This window comes from Podospora pseudoanserina, chromosome 2 (assembly GCF_035222485.1).
Source record: "Podospora pseudoanserina strain CBS 124.78 chromosome 2, whole genome shotgun sequence".
Taxonomy (NCBI): domain Eukaryota; kingdom Fungi; phylum Ascomycota; class Sordariomycetes; order Sordariales; family Podosporaceae; genus Podospora; species Podospora pseudoanserina.
In genome coordinates this window covers 498,830-515,454 of record NC_085921.1, presented here as the reverse complement: position 1 = coordinate 515,454, position 16,625 = coordinate 498,830, and the positions used below count along the sequence as shown (strand labels likewise).

General features: G+C 52.0%; 6 protein-coding genes across 6 annotated transcripts; 3 read left to right on the top strand and 3 right to left on the bottom strand.

Annotated features, from left to right (window-relative positions):
* Positions 1-72: 72 nt before the first annotated feature.
* Positions 73-3,258, bottom strand: QC764_200570 (uncharacterized protein; the record flags this gene model as incomplete). Its single annotated transcript, XM_062943761.1, has 1 exon — positions 73-3,258. One exon carries the CDS (start codon positions 3,256-3,258, stop codon positions 73-75), a length of 3,186 nt encoding a protein of 1,061 aa, XP_062802499.1.
* A 239-nt stretch (positions 3,259-3,497) lies between these two features.
* QC764_200560 (uncharacterized protein) lies at positions 3,498-4,819 on the top strand. The gene is made up of 3 exons (XM_062943760.1): positions 3,498-4,184; positions 4,243-4,350; positions 4,403-4,819. Exons 1-3 carry the CDS (start codon positions 4,023-4,025, stop codon positions 4,634-4,636), a joined length of 504 nt encoding a protein of 167 aa, XP_062802498.1. The 5' UTR covers positions 3,498-4,022; the 3' UTR covers positions 4,637-4,819.
* QC764_200550 (uncharacterized protein) lies at positions 4,761-6,429 on the bottom strand. The gene is made up of 4 exons (XM_062943759.1): positions 5,721-6,429; positions 5,278-5,660; positions 5,118-5,219; positions 4,761-5,050 (listed from the first exon to the last, which is right to left on the bottom strand). Exons 1-4 carry the CDS (start codon positions 5,805-5,807, stop codon positions 4,975-4,977), a joined length of 648 nt encoding a protein of 215 aa, XP_062802497.1. The 5' UTR covers positions 5,808-6,429; the 3' UTR covers positions 4,761-4,974.
* On the top strand, positions 6,026-8,845 carry DPB2 (DNA-directed DNA polymerase epsilon, subunit B). The gene is made up of 2 exons (XM_062943758.1): positions 6,026-6,978; positions 7,033-8,845. The coding sequence occupies exons 1-2, from the start codon at positions 6,179-6,181 to the stop codon at positions 8,687-8,689; spliced, it is 2,457 nt and encodes an 818-aa protein (XP_062802496.1). The 5' UTR covers positions 6,026-6,178; the 3' UTR covers positions 8,690-8,845.
* A 1,638-nt stretch (positions 8,846-10,483) lies between these two features.
* On the top strand, positions 10,484-15,411 carry ABR1 (ABR1-like multicopper oxidase). Its single transcript, XM_062943757.1, has 3 exons — positions 10,484-13,458; positions 13,513-13,633; positions 13,685-15,411. Exons 1-3 carry the CDS (start codon positions 13,095-13,097, stop codon positions 14,925-14,927), a joined length of 1,728 nt encoding a protein of 575 aa, XP_062802495.1. The 5' UTR covers positions 10,484-13,094; the 3' UTR covers positions 14,928-15,411.
* On the bottom strand, positions 14,777-16,264 carry QC764_200520 (uncharacterized protein). Its single transcript, XM_062943756.1, has 3 exons — positions 15,910-16,264; positions 15,611-15,733; positions 14,777-15,485 (listed from the first exon to the last, which is right to left on the bottom strand). Exons 1-3 carry the CDS (start codon positions 16,088-16,090, stop codon positions 15,346-15,348), a joined length of 444 nt encoding a protein of 147 aa, XP_062802494.1. The 5' UTR covers positions 16,091-16,264; the 3' UTR covers positions 14,777-15,345.
* Positions 16,265-16,625: the final 361 nt, after the last annotated feature.

Genomic DNA, 16,625 nt, shown 5'->3' with positions numbered 1-16,625 from the left:
CATCTCAAACATCAACAAGCATTTCACCACATTACTCGTACACTTGTTTCCTGACAAGTACATATGACTTCCTCAGTGCGTGACAGTCCTCACAGCCTGTAGCACAACTCCAAACATTAATCCCCTTGCCACTTCCTCGATCTGTAAGCAGTCAAATAACCGTCCCAGTGCCTCGCTCGTCGCCGCCTGTCCCATAACTCCCATCAAGGCAGCCGGTACCCCACTCTCGATCAGCAACTTCCTTGCCTTGACCCTCAAGGCTTCCTTTTCCTCAGCAGTCATCTCTACTGGCCACTCCTTCTTCTCCTCTTCAGTAGGCATTACATTCTGCCTCAACTTCTTCAAATGGGCGGCGATTCCGGCGTCAGACGTATTGGCGTCAAGGACAGACTGCTGAATCAAGGTCTGGATTGACAACAGCGAGGGATTGCCGGGGCGAAGAAGAAATGACTTGGCGGCCGCGAGGAGTGTTCTCCGAATGTTCCAGGCCGAGGAGAGGGTGTACATTTCGTTGATGACGGCAAACATGAGCTCCACTGCTACCCTAGTCTCTTGCTCAGAGAGCTTTGTGTGCTGCTTCCCTGTCAATGGCGGGCCGTTAATCCGCTGACTGCTGAGGGTGGGCATCGTCAGCGAGCGGGAATGGTGAGTAAGATGCTCTGGTAAGCGCCCTTGGGGGCTAATGGGGGATTCGTAGTCGTCCGTGATCATGTCGGGTGGGGGAGGAAGACGGAACCCATCGAAACTGAGAATAGAAGGTGAACGTGCAGGCGCTCGGCTAGAAGTTCTGCTTTGCTCTCTGCTGTTTCTGGTTGACGCTCTTGATGGACGCAAGCTGGCTTCAGGTTCCGCATCACCTTGAGAGTTATAACTAGGACGACGATCCATAGCGGGAAGTCTGGGCGGCTGGGTGGCCACTACCGACGAGCGCTGACTGTCTATGCTGTCACGAGTCTTGCTGGTCAACCGATTCAGCGACAGAGTACTGTCATTTCGAGAAAGGGTTGACATAGAAAGGCGGCTGGCCGCTGTCACGTCCTGTAGGGCGGAAGGTGGTGGTGATGGGGCCGGCGCTGGCTTTTTCTGCGGTCCCAGTCCGATATTCCCCAACACTCCAGTCACGCCATCCATCACAGCTTTGGAGCCCTCCAAGGGTGCGCTCGCCAATACCCCCAACACGTTCTTGCCAATCTTTTCAAATGCTTGGAGGCCTGATTTCGGCTGGGGAAGATGCCCGTTGTCTCTCTCCATAAACTTTCTCAAGCCCTCGCTTTCAGCCAAACTCTGGTGCTGGCAGGCGTCTTTCAGATAGCGCTCTAGTTCGATCCTCAAGGAAGTGCGGGTGTGGTTTTTCCAGGGAGGGAGCACATTGTGCTGCTGTGAGAAGATGACAGCACCTGATATAGTCGCAATCCGCCTCAACACTTCATGGAGTACCTCAAAGTCGCTGTACTTTCTGATGATCATCCAGCCAGGATAGAGTGTGGTGGCAGGTTCGATCTGAACTAGATAATCCCAGACGGGTTTAGACTTGATCGGCTTGTCACCAGGCTCATCGAGAACAGTGATGTTAGCGTTGTGTACCGTCAATGGTGGTTTGGCAGCCTCCACTATAGAGTCAACCTCCGATCCCTCTCGAGCTGGGGGCACAAGCTGGTCGAAGCTTGTGAAGCCCGCTGTCGCTGCCACTGCTGGTGGATTTTGCGATGCCGAAGGGGACGTTTGGCTCGAAGGTGTGGTGGCAGAAAGAGGTGTTACAGGCGTATTGATAACATCGTTCTTGCTTGAAGAGCTATCGCTGCCGATGCTCTTTGACAGATCTTTTGACGTGGTATCAACAGGCTTAGGTTGGGATGCTGAATCCCCCTGGGTTTCCTGCCCATTCTGGGTTTCGGTTGTAGTCGTTGCTTCGTGGTGCTTCGGTTCGTTTTGAGACGACTCGGCCAAGAGCGTAGTCTCATCTGCAATCATCTGGTTCAGTCGTTTCATTTCTTCCATGGCCAGTTCCATCTCTTCCTCAGCTTTGCTGAGCTTCTTTTTGTGCGCCAAGGATTCTTTGCGCCTCGCCCGCTCATGATCAAAAGAATTCCTATTGCCCTTAGTGAGCCCGATGTTGCCCACATTGCCGTCAATATCTGCAAACGCCACATCAGGACCAGTCTGCATTCCCACGTCGATAGCCTGATTGAGATCCGGCTCACCGGCCTCTAGAAGATAAACAATCCAGGAATTGATGAATTCAGGCTTTGAGAAAGACTGAAGTGTCATTTCCAAAACAACACCGGCCAGCATCTCCCTCAGAAACACTCTGGCTGGTTCACATTCGTACGAGGAACGCTCCAAAAAGTTGAGCAGGTCTTCTGAAATCATTCGGAACTTGTTTGCCTGCTGCTTTTGGTTCAACAGGCTGGCCAGATTAGAGTCTGGATGAGCAGCCAGGTAATTGTAGACAGCATCCGCCGCTGAGAGCTTAGAGTCGGCCGGCAACTCTGTAAAGGCATTGGATAGTTCGGAAAAGAACACAACCACGATAGAGGACGAGTTTGTCAGAACGTCAAGAAACGCGTCGGCCGGTCGCTTTCTCGCAAGGTGGTTGGATGCCGACGTTAAGAACGCTGTAAGCGTCTTCCGACAAGCCAGTGGGAAGAACTTGTCTGATAACACGATTGGCGAGTACCACCACCTTACATAGTTGTCGACAACAGCATCGACGAGTTCATTCATGGCCTCACGGGTTTCGGGCCTCAGATCCTCAAATCCGCGAATCAAGGCACAATCCTGAGCGTCGGCGCCCTCCTCCTTCTCTTGAATGACCTTGTTTTTGGTCTCTAGCAGTCGTGCGAGGACGTCAATGCCTCTTTCACCGCGGACGATTCGTGCCACATCAGGGTTCCGTTGCTCCCATTGGATGAAAGTAACTATCCCGCCGAATGCCCCTATTAACACGAGACCGAGTCTCCCCAGGACCAGGTATGTCGTGGCAGCCAGACCAACCGCTACACCACCTAGTGTTTCTGGCGTTGCTGTGGACAGAAAGCGAAACACTTTGGTCGAAACACTGTCGTCTGTGGGCGGCGCATTCGGAGGGCTCGGAACTGCGTTGTCAGCAGCAGCAACGATCGCTGCAACGGTGCTCTCGTCAAGTGTCGGTTTCTCGGTCGCAGCGGTCGCAGCTATCGCGCTGGGTTCGAGATCTTTGCGATCTTCCATTGTGCAATCGGGAGTCGCGCCCGAGCTAGGCGCATCTTGTTGGCTCATATAGAATTGTTGAAGATTCGCGTCGACCGCGACGGAAGACACGGCTCACCGCAAGGGAGGATCGAACGATTTAAAGGTGGGAGAAGTGAGCGGGGGACGGCGCTTTGTCGCACCGTTGGGAAAGCAATCTGAATACAAAGCTTATAAAGGAAACCGAACAGGATTAAAACAGGTTAAGTTGAGCTTGAGGAAGGCATTAAAGATATGTAAATGGTATTTCGATCACTTCCCAATCTCCCCCGGATTTCTGTTGAAGGACGAAACAAGCCCCAAGCTTTCTATATTTTTAGTCAATCAGGGGCCTTTCCCAGCAATTCAACATTCCGGGTTTCCACTCCTGACGGCCAAGACCGCCTGACACCTCGAACGGTGCCCGCTCAAGAGTCCCGTGCTGCATCTGCCAAGCGACCCTAATCATGAGTGGGGCATCGATTGATCTCACAGTCGAGGTACCTCTCACGTGAAAACGCGTCAAGACCACCAGCCCAGAAGGCACGTCACTATCAAGCCTTCGCGTTTGAGGCGTCGGGAAATTATTGGAAGCCTGGTTTTGTGAGAGATTTGATTTCACGAAGAGCTCACTGCTCAGCACTCCAGATACCTCTCTTCACTGCCCCGCAGTTCTTCTGAAAACAAAACTTATCTCACAACCCAACGCAAAATTGGAACTTGATCAATCATACCGCTTCACTTACTACTTGACCCATTCATTCCCTTGTCAGTTATTTATCTCCTGTCACACATCGCGTTACCAACTCGCAATCATGTCGTCGTACAAGAAGAGAGGTCGCGTTCAGATCGAGAGCGATGAGGAAGACATTCCCCAGAGAAAGGCGGCTCCCGCCAAGAAGCAGAAGCAGGAGCGTCCCAAGGCCACTCCAAGCGGCGGCAAAGGCACAGATGGAGAGGGCAACGCTTACTGGGAGGTCTGTACTAATATTCCTTCCAATATGGCCGTTTCATTTTGACTAACATGTCTAATAGCTTGGCAACAATCGTCGTGTCGGTGCTTCAAAGTTCAAGAATGCCACTCTGGTTAATCTTCGAGAGTACTACACCACACCGGATGGCGAGTTGAGGCCTGGTAAAAAGGTAGGCGTCACAAATTTGTTTTTGCCATGAGCGTCATCTGACATAATGCTAGGGTATCTCGCTCTCTATTGACCAATACAAAGCCTTCCTCAAGGCCATCCCGCAATTGAACGAGGAATTGCGCTCGCAGGGGGTCGAGGTGGACGATGTTCCTGCTGGAGTTGGCGGCAGTAGCAGGAAACCTGCCACAAAGACCGAATCCAAGAAGGCCAAAAAGTCCAACATTGAAGTGACGAGCGAGGAGGAAGACGATGAAGAGGATGAAGACGGGGAGGACAATGAGTAGAGACTCGGCATAGTCTTTGGTCCTATTGATGCACGGCTCTGCAGCAGTTGTGCTATTCTTTCAATGTATCTGCTTTCTAATATGCTTCTGGTGGGTAAACGCTCGGGTAAATGGTATGGGTCAACGACCAATAATGATTTGTATTCTACTATTTTGCTTTGCTCTGTCGATAGGTTTATGGGCTGGTCATACGAGTCCTCCACAAATCCCGGTCTTTGTAATAATCGCTTGGACTCTTTCAACCATGAACATCAAAATGTGCATCAACTTCGAAGTAAGGCTGGGTATAAATTTGTATGCCAACCTATCGTACACAACTAACATCCTCCGGAGAATCATTATTTTTGCTCCTTGCTCTCTTCTTCGCGAAGCCTAGCTAGGAGCCTTTCTTGAAGAAATGGACTCAGCCCAAGACTGCGTTCATTTGATCAGCATCTACAATTACAAATGAGTGTAGTAATGGAAAACAATGAAAACTCACATTCCCTGATTCGTCACAATTCGGTACGTCCCACTCGGCTGGTAGTTGCCAACAATTTTACCTTTCCCATTGACCTCCACACTTCCAAAGATGTCCTCTGGCCTGTTCTGACATGTTAATTCCACGACATATCTGTCATGCCAACGAGAATGGAACCTACCAAGCTATCCTCCCGAAATCAGGAGGATTTCTCGCGTCACTCAGATGCACCCATCCACCAACTCCAGCTCCACCCGGACCGCCTTCGGCACTCGCACCACCGCCACCCCCAGCTCCCCTATCCTTTTTTCCTGGATTGTGAATGAAGGTAAATCCGCCAGGAGAGGCAAAAGCCTGAGCTTGAGCTTTCAAGCCGGGATCGTTGATGGCATGCTTGGTGAGGACCTCATCCAATATGGTGAGAAATTTAGGATTGTGCTGGAAGGACCTGGGGGTAGGTGGGATAGCGGCAGTGGTGCCAATGGCGAGTGAAGGTGTTGGTGGGTCTCTGGAGAGCAATGTGAGGAGATATGAAGAGGGTTGAGTTGGGTGAGGGAAGACTTTCTATGAGATTTGTTAGCTCTGCCCTACCTAATGAAAAAGATGGTGGGATTTCAGGCGTACGATATTGGAGTTGTTAGGGAGGGTTGAAATGCCCCGCACCACACGGGGGAGCTGTCTTGGGACCTGGAGACGTGTTGACAGTATCATAGTGGGCAATTGATCAGATCTCTAAAGCCTTGAAAGATAGTCTTTGAAAATGAAGCTCTCGAGCTTTGCCATGCGACAATGACGGCATTGTGCTGAAGCTTTCTCGAGCTCCAATTGCCGCCAGCAGCGTAACTCCGGCTCATAGACCCCTGTCGCTATTGTGCCCCGCAAAACGCGCTAAGACGCGCGACCCTGAAGGGTCAATTAACGCGCTTCCTGTCCCTGTCCTCCGACCTGACTTTTGTTTCCAGTGACCAGGCAGTATCTGGAGACCAGAGCACCACACCACCCGACCGAACTGCTGCAAATACCAGACACCTATTTTCCTGCGATAGTACGAGTATAGAAGACCTACAAAACAGACCGACAAAATGATGATCGTTTCCAGTCCCTCAAAGTCCCTCAAAAAGAAACAAAGCCAAGAAAACACCAGCCCCGAAAAGCGCAAACGCCCAAAACCTCTTCCCGCCCCTTTCTTCGGTGCTCGGAAGAATGTTGCAGCAGCAGAAAACCCAATCCCGTCTTCCTCGCCTGCTTTCGCAACTCCCGCCCACCCTTTGCGACCCTTCCAACCACCAGCGCCCGCCAAAGCTGCAATCCTACCTATTATCCTGCCCCCGCCTACGCTCCGACCCCTTGCCTTTAGAACTTTTACCAAGAAACACAACTTGACTCTTACATCCTCTGCTCTACAAGAACTAGCCTCTTTTATCGGCCGACACTGCGGGTCAGGATGGCGAGAGGAAGGGCTAGCGGAGAAGGTGCTGGAAGAGGTAGCCAGGGGGTGGAAGAGCAGGAATGGCGGGGTGATTGTTGACGGCGCAAGCCCAGAGCTGAAGGATATACTGAAGAATTTGGAGGGAAATATGAGCGGTGGGAGGATTATCCCGGGAGTTAATGGTCAGAGAGGTGGCCTCAGCCGGCAGAATAGTTTGATGCTGGAACCAAGTGACGAGGCAGACCACTCCAAGACCAGGTTGGGGCTGCGCCCTACGAGTTTGGCAAGAGAGGACAGCCAGGCTAGTTTTGGTATGTCGGGTATTGGGTTGGGCGGGGAAGATGATGAGCTTGATGAGGATGGAAGCAAAGACGCAAGGAGGTGGTTGAAGGTTGTGTCGGCTTTTGAGCAGCCGAGGTTTACGTATAATGTGGCCAAGAAGCACTTTGAAAGGTGAGTGACCCCCTTTCTACCCCCTATCTCAACATTAGGCCTAACATCATTCAGAATAACAACTCCTCCAAGCCTGCTCCCACCGCCCTCTCACAAAACCGACAGCTTCCGCAACCGTTACCACATCATTCACCAACGTCTGTTGAGGAATGAATCCTTCCAAACCTCTGCCGTCACCTCCTTTTCCCGCTCATCCTCTAACGCTTCCTTCCGCTCCCATAAAATCACCCCCATCGCCAACTTACTGGGTCGCCATGGCACCACTCACCTCCTGCTAGGCATGCTAATCGTCCTCCCCACCGGTGCCCTAGCCATATCCGACCTAACCGGAGCCATCACCCTTGACCTTTCTCACGCAGCAGCCATCCCCCATGACTCGGCCTGGTTCACACCAGGTATGATCGTCCTGGTAGACGGCATCTACGAAGAGGAAGAAGAATCCGTCGGCAAGGGACTGTCTGGCAGTTCGGGAGTAGGAGGCACGATAGGAGGCCGATTCCAAGGTTTCTTCATCGGACAGCCTCCCTGTGAGAAACGGCGCGCTACCTTGGGTGTTAGCGGGCTGGATGGCATGGCTGGGGACGAGGAGCATACCATTGGGGGTGGATTCGGATGGATTGATTTCCTCGGGGTAGGGAGTGAACGCGCCATTGGCAGCAAGATGAGAAAACTGGAACAGCGGCTGCTACGACAGCAACCCGCCGGCCAGCAACGATCACGGATCGTGATACTCGGTGAAATCAACCTTGACCAACCGAGGAGTTTGCAAGCCCTGAAAAAGGTGCTCAGTTTGTATGCCACCGACGGGGAAGGGGAGACACCGATGAGCTTTATCATTACCGGCAATTTCACCAGTTGCGGGGTGATGGCCAGCCATGGTGGGGGGGCTACGACGGGGGCGGGAGGGGCGGGGAGTATAGAGTACAAGGAGTACTTTGACGCGCTGGCGTCGACGCTGGCGGATTTTCCCACCTTGTTGACCACGGCGACGTTTATGTTTGTGCCTGGCGATAACGACGGGTGGGTTTCGGCTTTTGGGGGAGGGGCGGCGGTGCCGTTGCCGAGAAGGGGGGTTCCGGGGTTGTTCACCAGCCGGGTGAGGAGGACGTTTGCGGCGGCGAACCAAGAGGCGGGATTGACGGGGGAGAAGAAGGGGGGGGAGGCGGTGTGGACTAGTAATCCGAGTCGGTTGAGTTTGTTTGGGCCTGGTCATGAGGTGGTGGTGTTTAGGGATGACATCTCGGCTAGGCTGAGGAGGGCGAATGTGAGGTTGAAGGGGAAGGAGGCGGGGGGGGATGGGGATGTGGAGATGGCTGGGGCAACGCAGGACAATGGGGATGCTATGGAGGTGGATGGGGATGAGCAGCAGCAGGAGCAACGACCGTCACCGGTGGCAGATCCGAATGCGATGCCGTATGATGTGTTGGCGGCAAGAAAACTGGTCAAGACGATTCTGGATCAGGGCTATCTGGCTCCATTCCGACAGTCGATCAGGCCGGTTCATTGGGATTACACTTCTCCGCTGTATCTCTACCCGCTTCCGACCGCGGTGGTGCTGGTTGATACGACCGCTCCACCATTTTGCGTCACCTACGAGGGCTGTCATGTCATGAATCCGAGTAGCATTCTGGTGAGCGGGAAGAAGGGCGTGGCCAGGTGGATCGAGTATGAAGCTGGGAGGACCGGGAAAGTGAGGGAGTGCACATTCTAGTTTTTTCTTCCATTTTACTGAAAACACACCAAAGAACCGAATGGGCTCTCGGTGATGAGTTAGACCATGAGTTCATAATTTTGCATGAAGGGACATGGGCCACAACAAGGAGAAGAGGCTGTTGTTATCTATCTATGCCAGCTACGCAAAAGCACATAGTATTCAGTTCCGCGTCATTGTATGTATATGAGTGGTTGAAAACGGCATCATATGATGGTCAGCAAGACTGTCATGGTTTTACGACGTTATGGATGATTACCTATCTTCGACTTTGAGCTGGTAGTTGCGAGTAGAAAGTTGGCTGTGGTGTGGTTGAACATATGTGAAGCGCTTACGGATTCAGCCTCATCCGCGCCATGATGGTGTGGTCTAGTGGCTGTTGCAGCTGCCGGAGGAGGATGGTTACACGCACAATGCAGACTATTGGGTGCTACTGGCGGTAGCGCGCCATCTTTTAGGAGGAGGGGGACGTCGTTTTTACATGTGGGTAAGTGTGTTAGTTGGCGGCGTAGTTCAGAGACAACTTGGCTTTGAGGTTTTGTCGCGAAAAAGGAGTCAAGATGTCAATATCTCATCAAGGATTCTTGGGCTGCTTGTCAGCTTCTGTTGTTATACTTCACACAAGTTCAATAGTTTAACTGCAGGTGAGATGGAGTTGTCAGAGCTGCATAAATTCTTTTTCTTGTGTTCAGTTGCTAGAGAGTAGTATTGCTGTTGGTACTGTGTTTGTTCATAAAGTTACACAAACGTTGTTGCCCCTGAATATTAGATCCTGCTCTATACTTGGACGATCTATGAGGAAATTTAAGGGAGCTCATATTCAGTGATAGTCTCCTTGGCGTGTGTGACGTTCTTGTTTGGGATAATCATGACTTTGCTTTTCCATCATGAGCAATGCTTGGCTATGTGATAAGGTAGACTGCTGTGGAGCGTCCTATGCCAAGTGGTATGGGCATGTAATAACGGGCAGCTACGGCTCTATGGTGTTCATGTGGTGTAAATATATTGGTGAGCAATCTTGCAGATGCCTTCAGCCGTTCAATAATTGTTGTTTACAGCGTTCCGGGAACTCGGAAAGTGCCGGGGATAACCCTTGAGCAGGGAAGGTGACTGAGCTCTTGTGTGACAAGGAGCATGTGCTCCGAGCATGTCTGGTCCATGTGAAGCGTATTCTAACCACGAAAACGAGCAGAGGACTGTGTTGTGAGGTATACCTACCTACCTATTTGACACTAAGGGATATGATAGTTGAACATGATGGAGCGACGGGACATATTGTGAGAGTGTTGCCTGTGAAATGTGAAGTTAGCACCTTGCAGGGCAGGTCTCGAGCTTTTCCATTCAGCATCGTGTGTTACCCACCAATATGTTGCCGGTTCTTGGCAGGATTTCTGCCGGATCCTCGTTCGTCATCCACACCATCTTTAGGACTCGGAAGGTTCCCCTCGGGTGATTGGTGAGATATTTCATCCGAGGATGAGCTTGTAGACCGAGCACGCCTTTAATTCCCCTAGGGCTGGCCGTATCAAGGATGGGAATGACCAAGGATCCAATGCTCGTTCCGATAATGAGAAGGTCATGAGACGGAGAGACGCATCCTTTCATCCCACTTGAAACACGGGCAACTCGTCGCTTGCAAATCCCATTCTCGTACTCAAAGTTCACAAATTGAGTGCCTCTCGTATTTTAACATGCGGGTATGTCCTGCTGGCAGCGGCTATTAGTCAGTCAGTGCACACCCGGGGTGGTGAAGGATCTACTTTGCTTCCACTTGATGTTATCCAGCCTTCGATTGTTCCAGATAGGACATATCCTACCCAAAAGTGCGACCATGAACGTAATTGGGCGAGTTGAGGTCGACGAAAATGCGGTGCACTGCTTGGCTGCTGCAGCCAGCTGCGAGGCCTATCTGACAGAACTGACAGAATCACCGAGCTCGGCCGGGGAGTGGCCCACGTATCTCACGTATCCCAGACACATCTCAGCCCATGACCGAGCTCTCGCAGAAAAGAAGCATACAACAAAGTCAGCAACACACCCTCATCACCACCCGTAAACCCTGGGCAGGATGGAGGACGCCCCAAAACGCCATCATCGGGAAATAAGAAAGGCCCCATCATGCCATTGGCGACCGGCGTGCACCACTGCGAGCAGAACTGGCTGCCACAGGCAGTTGCCCAAGCCACAGTTCAGGAGAGAAAGAAGCCCCGAGAAAAAGAAGACCAAAGCGACTTGGAAGCCGTGAGGGAAACCAAGAAATGAAGGATTGCAAATTATGGGCTCGGGACCGGCGGTAACAAAGCTTCGGCGATCTCGGGGCATCCAAAGACCGGAAGCTGAGCACCTAAGGCCGGCTCTCTTGGTGGCTCGATCTCGCAGCACGCACTCAAGACCGAAGACCACCATCCTGTCGGCTCGAGGGCCGACGCCGTTGGAGCGGTCAGGGAGGGTTGGCAAGGCAGCCAGACAAGCCGGGACGGGAGGGTTGGGGTACGCAGGGAGCAAACCAGAGCTGCTGCTCGAGCCAAGATGCAAGTGGAAAAGAAAACATCCCATCTGCAGATCACCAGCGCCTCGCGCTATTTCCGGCACTCAACGCCCCGCTGGACCCTGCTAAAAGCCCCTGGTCCTAGCGGTAGCGGGCTCCACCAAGCCCCACTCCCCACGCGCTTCTTTTAACTTCCTCTGCCAAGACGGCTCTTGATCTCTCCCCTCGAACACAGCTTCTCGAGTCTTGTTACACCTGTCAAGGCACAAGCCGCATGAAGGATTCTTATTGGCAATAGTTGACCGTCAAAAAGCTTCAAGGGCTTGATAGGGGAGATGACGATGGAGGTCACAGCCGACTTGGAGATCCAGGATGTAGGTGTCGGTGAGAGCCGCTCTTCCGCAACACCAACGCTAGGTGTTTTGTTTTCCCGCCTTTTCACCCTCGTGGTTGCGCCGATCTGTTTCTTCAGAAGGGCTTCATTGAAATTCGAGTGACGTTCAAGGTCTGGGCCAAGTCCACCGCTCAGCCCAGGTTTCACACAGCGAACAACTATCGAAAGTTGCGTTGCCACACCTCCATCATGACTTCCAAGGGTCAGGTGAGAGACGCAGCCATTATGCCATGTCTGGCAGTTACACGGGCGAACCTTTACCGGCAACATCTGCGCATTGAACTTTGGTGGTTGAGCGGTTGCCTCCCACTGCGTCCTCGATACCCTTTGTGCTGGACCTTATGCCAGCGGCTGAGCGGATCGAGTCCAAGGGGGCTAACCGCCGTTAGCCGCATTCAGTCTCCCCATGGCGGGTGCCGATTTGACCGTTGTACGTTGTTAGTGAGACCTTTTTCTCGGGATTCGGATTGCTGTTTTGCGAGCTGGGTGTGGGTGGTGGTGTTGTTATTGTTGTTAGCTTGCGCCCTGATGATTACTCGAGGAGGAACAGGTGGAAACAACACCGAAAATATCAGCTCTAGGTTTACACTTTCTGTGGGAACTTGTGCCTGTTGTTCCAGCAGTGATGGTTTCGACTGATACCGACCCCCTTGCTTCGATGGCTGCGTCAAGGACGCCCAATTTGGAAGATTACAGGAATTCTTTTGTTCTTTCCGTGGCCGGCTTACCTACATGCATGAGGAAGATGCACCAGCCCGCTAGCCCAAACCCAACTCCCCACAAGCTCGAGGCGGCCAAAACGCGCCCACCCGTGTCCTGTTTCTGTTTCTCTGATGCCGCGGCATCTTCGCGATTCCGTGGCAGCGGTTGGACCCAGCTTCCAATTCTCCACACCAGCTCGCCGCCTTTGCCACGCCTTCTCATCTTGTATCTGCAGCCATAGAGACCATCAGCCCAGTTGACGACCTAATCAGCATCAAACAGTCGTCAGAAACGGAACTTTGGCCAAGAAGCCACTCACCAATACCAAGAGAACACAGACAATCGATACTAGCTCCGTATTCTGCTCCCCAACATCTTCGGCCATTGATGGATCCCTCAGCCTCTTCCCCTGTTTGGAGTGTATGGTCCGGGGTTAGCGAAAACCCGCGATACTGGACTAGGAGAAGACGCTTGGCACCCGAGCACTGGTTGGGCGATCCTCACGATGGCCTAGTGTCCTGTTGCGGTAGGTGCACCATGCGGCCTTGCATTTCCGTTCTCGCCTTCGCGCTATCTCGTGGCCGGTCGATATAATGGCCTCGTTTCCCACTCTCGAGGGTTCTATCTTTCCTTTGGATCATCCGACACCTCTTCAACCGGGCATTCGGTTGCTTTCTCCTCTGGTTCTCCTCCTCCTCCCCCCTTCACCTCTTTAATTTTTAATACTTATTCACCCTCATTCGTTACCCTCGTACCTGCCATCGGCCAGATCGTGGTCAAGGTGTCAACGAAATTTTACTGGAGAGCAGTAACAGGTGACCATGAAGTCGTCTGGTATTCTATCGCTTGCGGCTCTGTCTTTCGCTACGGCGGTCAAAGCAGCTACTGTTACCTATGACTGGACGGCAACCTGGGTCTGGGCAGCCCCAGATGGAGTTGGGAGGCCAGTGGTCGGCATCAACAATGCCTGGCCTTGTCCACAGATTGATGCCACGGTCGGTGATACTGTGATCATCAACTTCACCAACAATCTCGGGAATCAGACAAGTGGTCTCCATTTCCACGGCATCAACCAGGTTCAGACTCCCGAGATGGATGGGCCAAGCGGTGTTACCCAGTGCCCAGTACCTCCCGGCTCGACTCTCCAGTATAAATTCGTGGTTGATGTCGGCGGTACCTTTTGGTGTAAGTTTGGCTCGACCGCTATGCAAAGCGACATTTGCTGAGAACAACATTTAGATCACTCGCACAACATGGGTCAATACCCCGACGGCCTGCGCGGAGTTTTCCTTGTTCACGATCCTAATGACCCCTATGCCGGCTCGTACGATGAAGAGGTTATCTTGACGGTTTCTGATTGGTGAGTTGCTTACCATCCACTGGTTGTGAGGCTCAACTTAACAAGTGACAGGTACCACAATGAGTCTCTTACCATGGTCCGCAACATGCTGCAGCCTAGCAATACTCGATTCGCTCCGCCCATTCCCGATGGCATGATCATCAACGAGGGAGCTGGGTTGAATGTCAACTTCACCAAAGGCAGGAAGTATCGCTTCCGCATGATCAGCTTCGCCGCCTTGGCTTCCGCCATGATTCACTTCGATTCTCACGACATTAACATCATCATGAATGACGCCGACTATCTGCAAAAGGAGGTCAAGTATCAGCTCCGCATTGCCACGGCTCAGCGTTACGACTTCATCATCGAGTGTATTGATCGAGACAACGACAACTACCCATTCTTGATCTCGCTGGATATCAACCGCGACTGGACAAATCCCGACTTGGGTCCCCTCCAATGGCCACACAACTACACCGGCTACCTCACCATGGATTACAACAAACCAAACACCAAGAAGGACGTAGTGCACAAGTGGAAACCTGCTGACGACTCCCACTTCAAGCCATATGACAACGAGGCGATCCTCGGGGGGAACGACACCAACTATGACACTCTGATCAAGATGGACTTCGCATTCTGCACAGATGCCAACGGCTACCCCCGCGCTTGCTTCAACAACCTGACATACATCGACCAAAAGGTACCCGCCTTGTACTCGGCCGCCACCACGGGCGACGACAACAGCAATCCCATCGTCTACGGCCAGATCAACCCCTTCATTGTCAACTACGGCGATGTCGTCCAGATCGTGGTCAACAACCAGGATGCTGCCACCCACCCTTTCCATCTCCACGGCCATCACTTCCAGGTTCTCGACCGCCCCAAGACCGGCACCGGGGACTGGTCCGGCAGGGATACCAACTACAACCAGAAGCCGCCCCGGCGCGACACCGTCACGGTCATGGCGCACTCGCACGCCGTCTTGCGGTTCAAGGCCACCAACCCGGGCACTTGGCTGTTCCATTGCCACATTGAGTGGCATGTCGAGATGGGCCTGACGGCCACCATCATTGAGGCGCCGGACAGGCTGAGAAACCTGACCTTCCCTCAGGATCATCTGGATGCTTGCAACAAGATGGGCATCCCGGTGAGTGGCAACGCGGCGGGCAATACGCAGGATTATTTGGATACCACGGGGATGGTGACGGTTCCGCCGACGATTTATAACGGGGCTATGTATGCTGGGTCTAGCAGCAAGAAGAGGGGGTTGATGGGGAGGCTTGCCTCAGGGATGGGGAGTTTCTTCTTCTAGGAAGTGGACTAAGTATTGATTTGGAGGGATGAGGGATGCCGACTCGGGCATGGAGGGCGGGTTGGAGATGGGGGATGATACCATGGATCTTTTTTTGGCTTTGGATTTGGGCTTTTTCTTTTGCGGTTTTTGGATTGGGTTTTAGGCTCTTTTGGATTTGAGCCTTTTTTTTCTTTTGTCGTTGTTGGATTGGAGGGAGGAGGAAAGGAGATTCCATTTGTTTCTGCCTTTCTGTATGGGGTAGGGGCGCAAACTGCTGTTTTTATTAGGTGCCCCTAATACCTCCGATGTGTTAAAATAAAAATTGTTGTTATGTTTTTTGATTTGGGGATTTCGGGGCATGGTGATGTATTTGGTGGCGGATTAATGGCTGGCTTTTGTTGCGAGATGAGAGAATATTTCATGTAGGGGTTGAGTGTTAATGACGATAAGGTAGTGTTGTTAAAAGAGATAGAATGAATAGAGAATGAAGTTTGGATGAAAAGTCAGGGCTCACCTTGATTAAGATGGAGATGAGAATGTGCGGGACGAAGTGATGAAAGTTGCTTGTGTGGGTGGCTGTTTTGGGAGGGTGAGTGAGTTTTGAGTTTCCATACTTGAAGGCGAGTGAGCTTAAGTGAGTTGAGAATGGTGCAAGTTGCAGGTTGCGCCAATGAGCAGCAACTTGTTGTAAGTGAAATTACCTGGGGAGGGTGAATAGTTTTGAGGTGTGGTTAGGAGTGATGAAGATGAAGGGCTGGTGAAAGACTCGGCTGTAGAGGTTGAGTTGACATTGAGACTTTGCACTGGTGTTGCCTTGGATGAACCTGCTATGAATGGCATTGTTAGCTGTTGCAGTTTGCTACTATACGAGGTCTAGATGTCTAGAATATCTTGAATATGCCGGCTTTCCAGAACAGTTCTCTTCTCCCATGATATTTGGTAACGAAAACTGTGCCCAAATGATCAAGGGAAAGACAATCACTTGAAAACACTGACTTACATTGACTAAAGATCTTCGTTGGTTTTATGGAATGAAGTGAGAATACGAGCTGCAAGTAATGTGATGGCTCTACATGAACTGAAGGAAAGTCTCTGTGGTCACAGATAAAGAGATGGCCAAGAAAGGGAGCGTAGGAGAGAACAGGAAGAGGAAAGATCCACAAGACCCAAAGGAGAGACATTGTGGGGTTTAGTGCTGAGCAGCAAGAGAAGCGGGATCATGGTCAGGAAACATAACCTTATTGTTTGAAGCCTGCATCCCTATTTATGAGAGCCTGGCTTTCGTCCCTTCACTCCGGTTCCGATGCACGGAAAGCCACTGGCAAGCGGCGGTGAAGATGGTATCGAGTTGCGTGAAGTATTTCTTGTCTGATATCAAGCAAGTGTGCACAGCATTTCAGCCCAGAGTTGCAATATCTAGTTGCCCGGCCACTGTCAATATTACTGTCCTGCTGAGCAGCCAACCACGACATCACGCAGTCCCCCACGCGGGTGCGCTTTATGGTTCCCTGCAATCGGACTCGAAGGGAGAGGATCAGCTTTGCATAAAAGAACCCGCTTGCACACCCCTCCCGTGGTATTCTTCACCGCGGTGTGGAGAGATGTCTTCGCCAGGAATGACAAACCGTATAGGCGAGACTCGGTCAAAATCCCTGCGTTTCAGGTCCGAAAAGAGGAACAGTAGATAGAAGACTACGGACTTTTCTCCGCGGACTC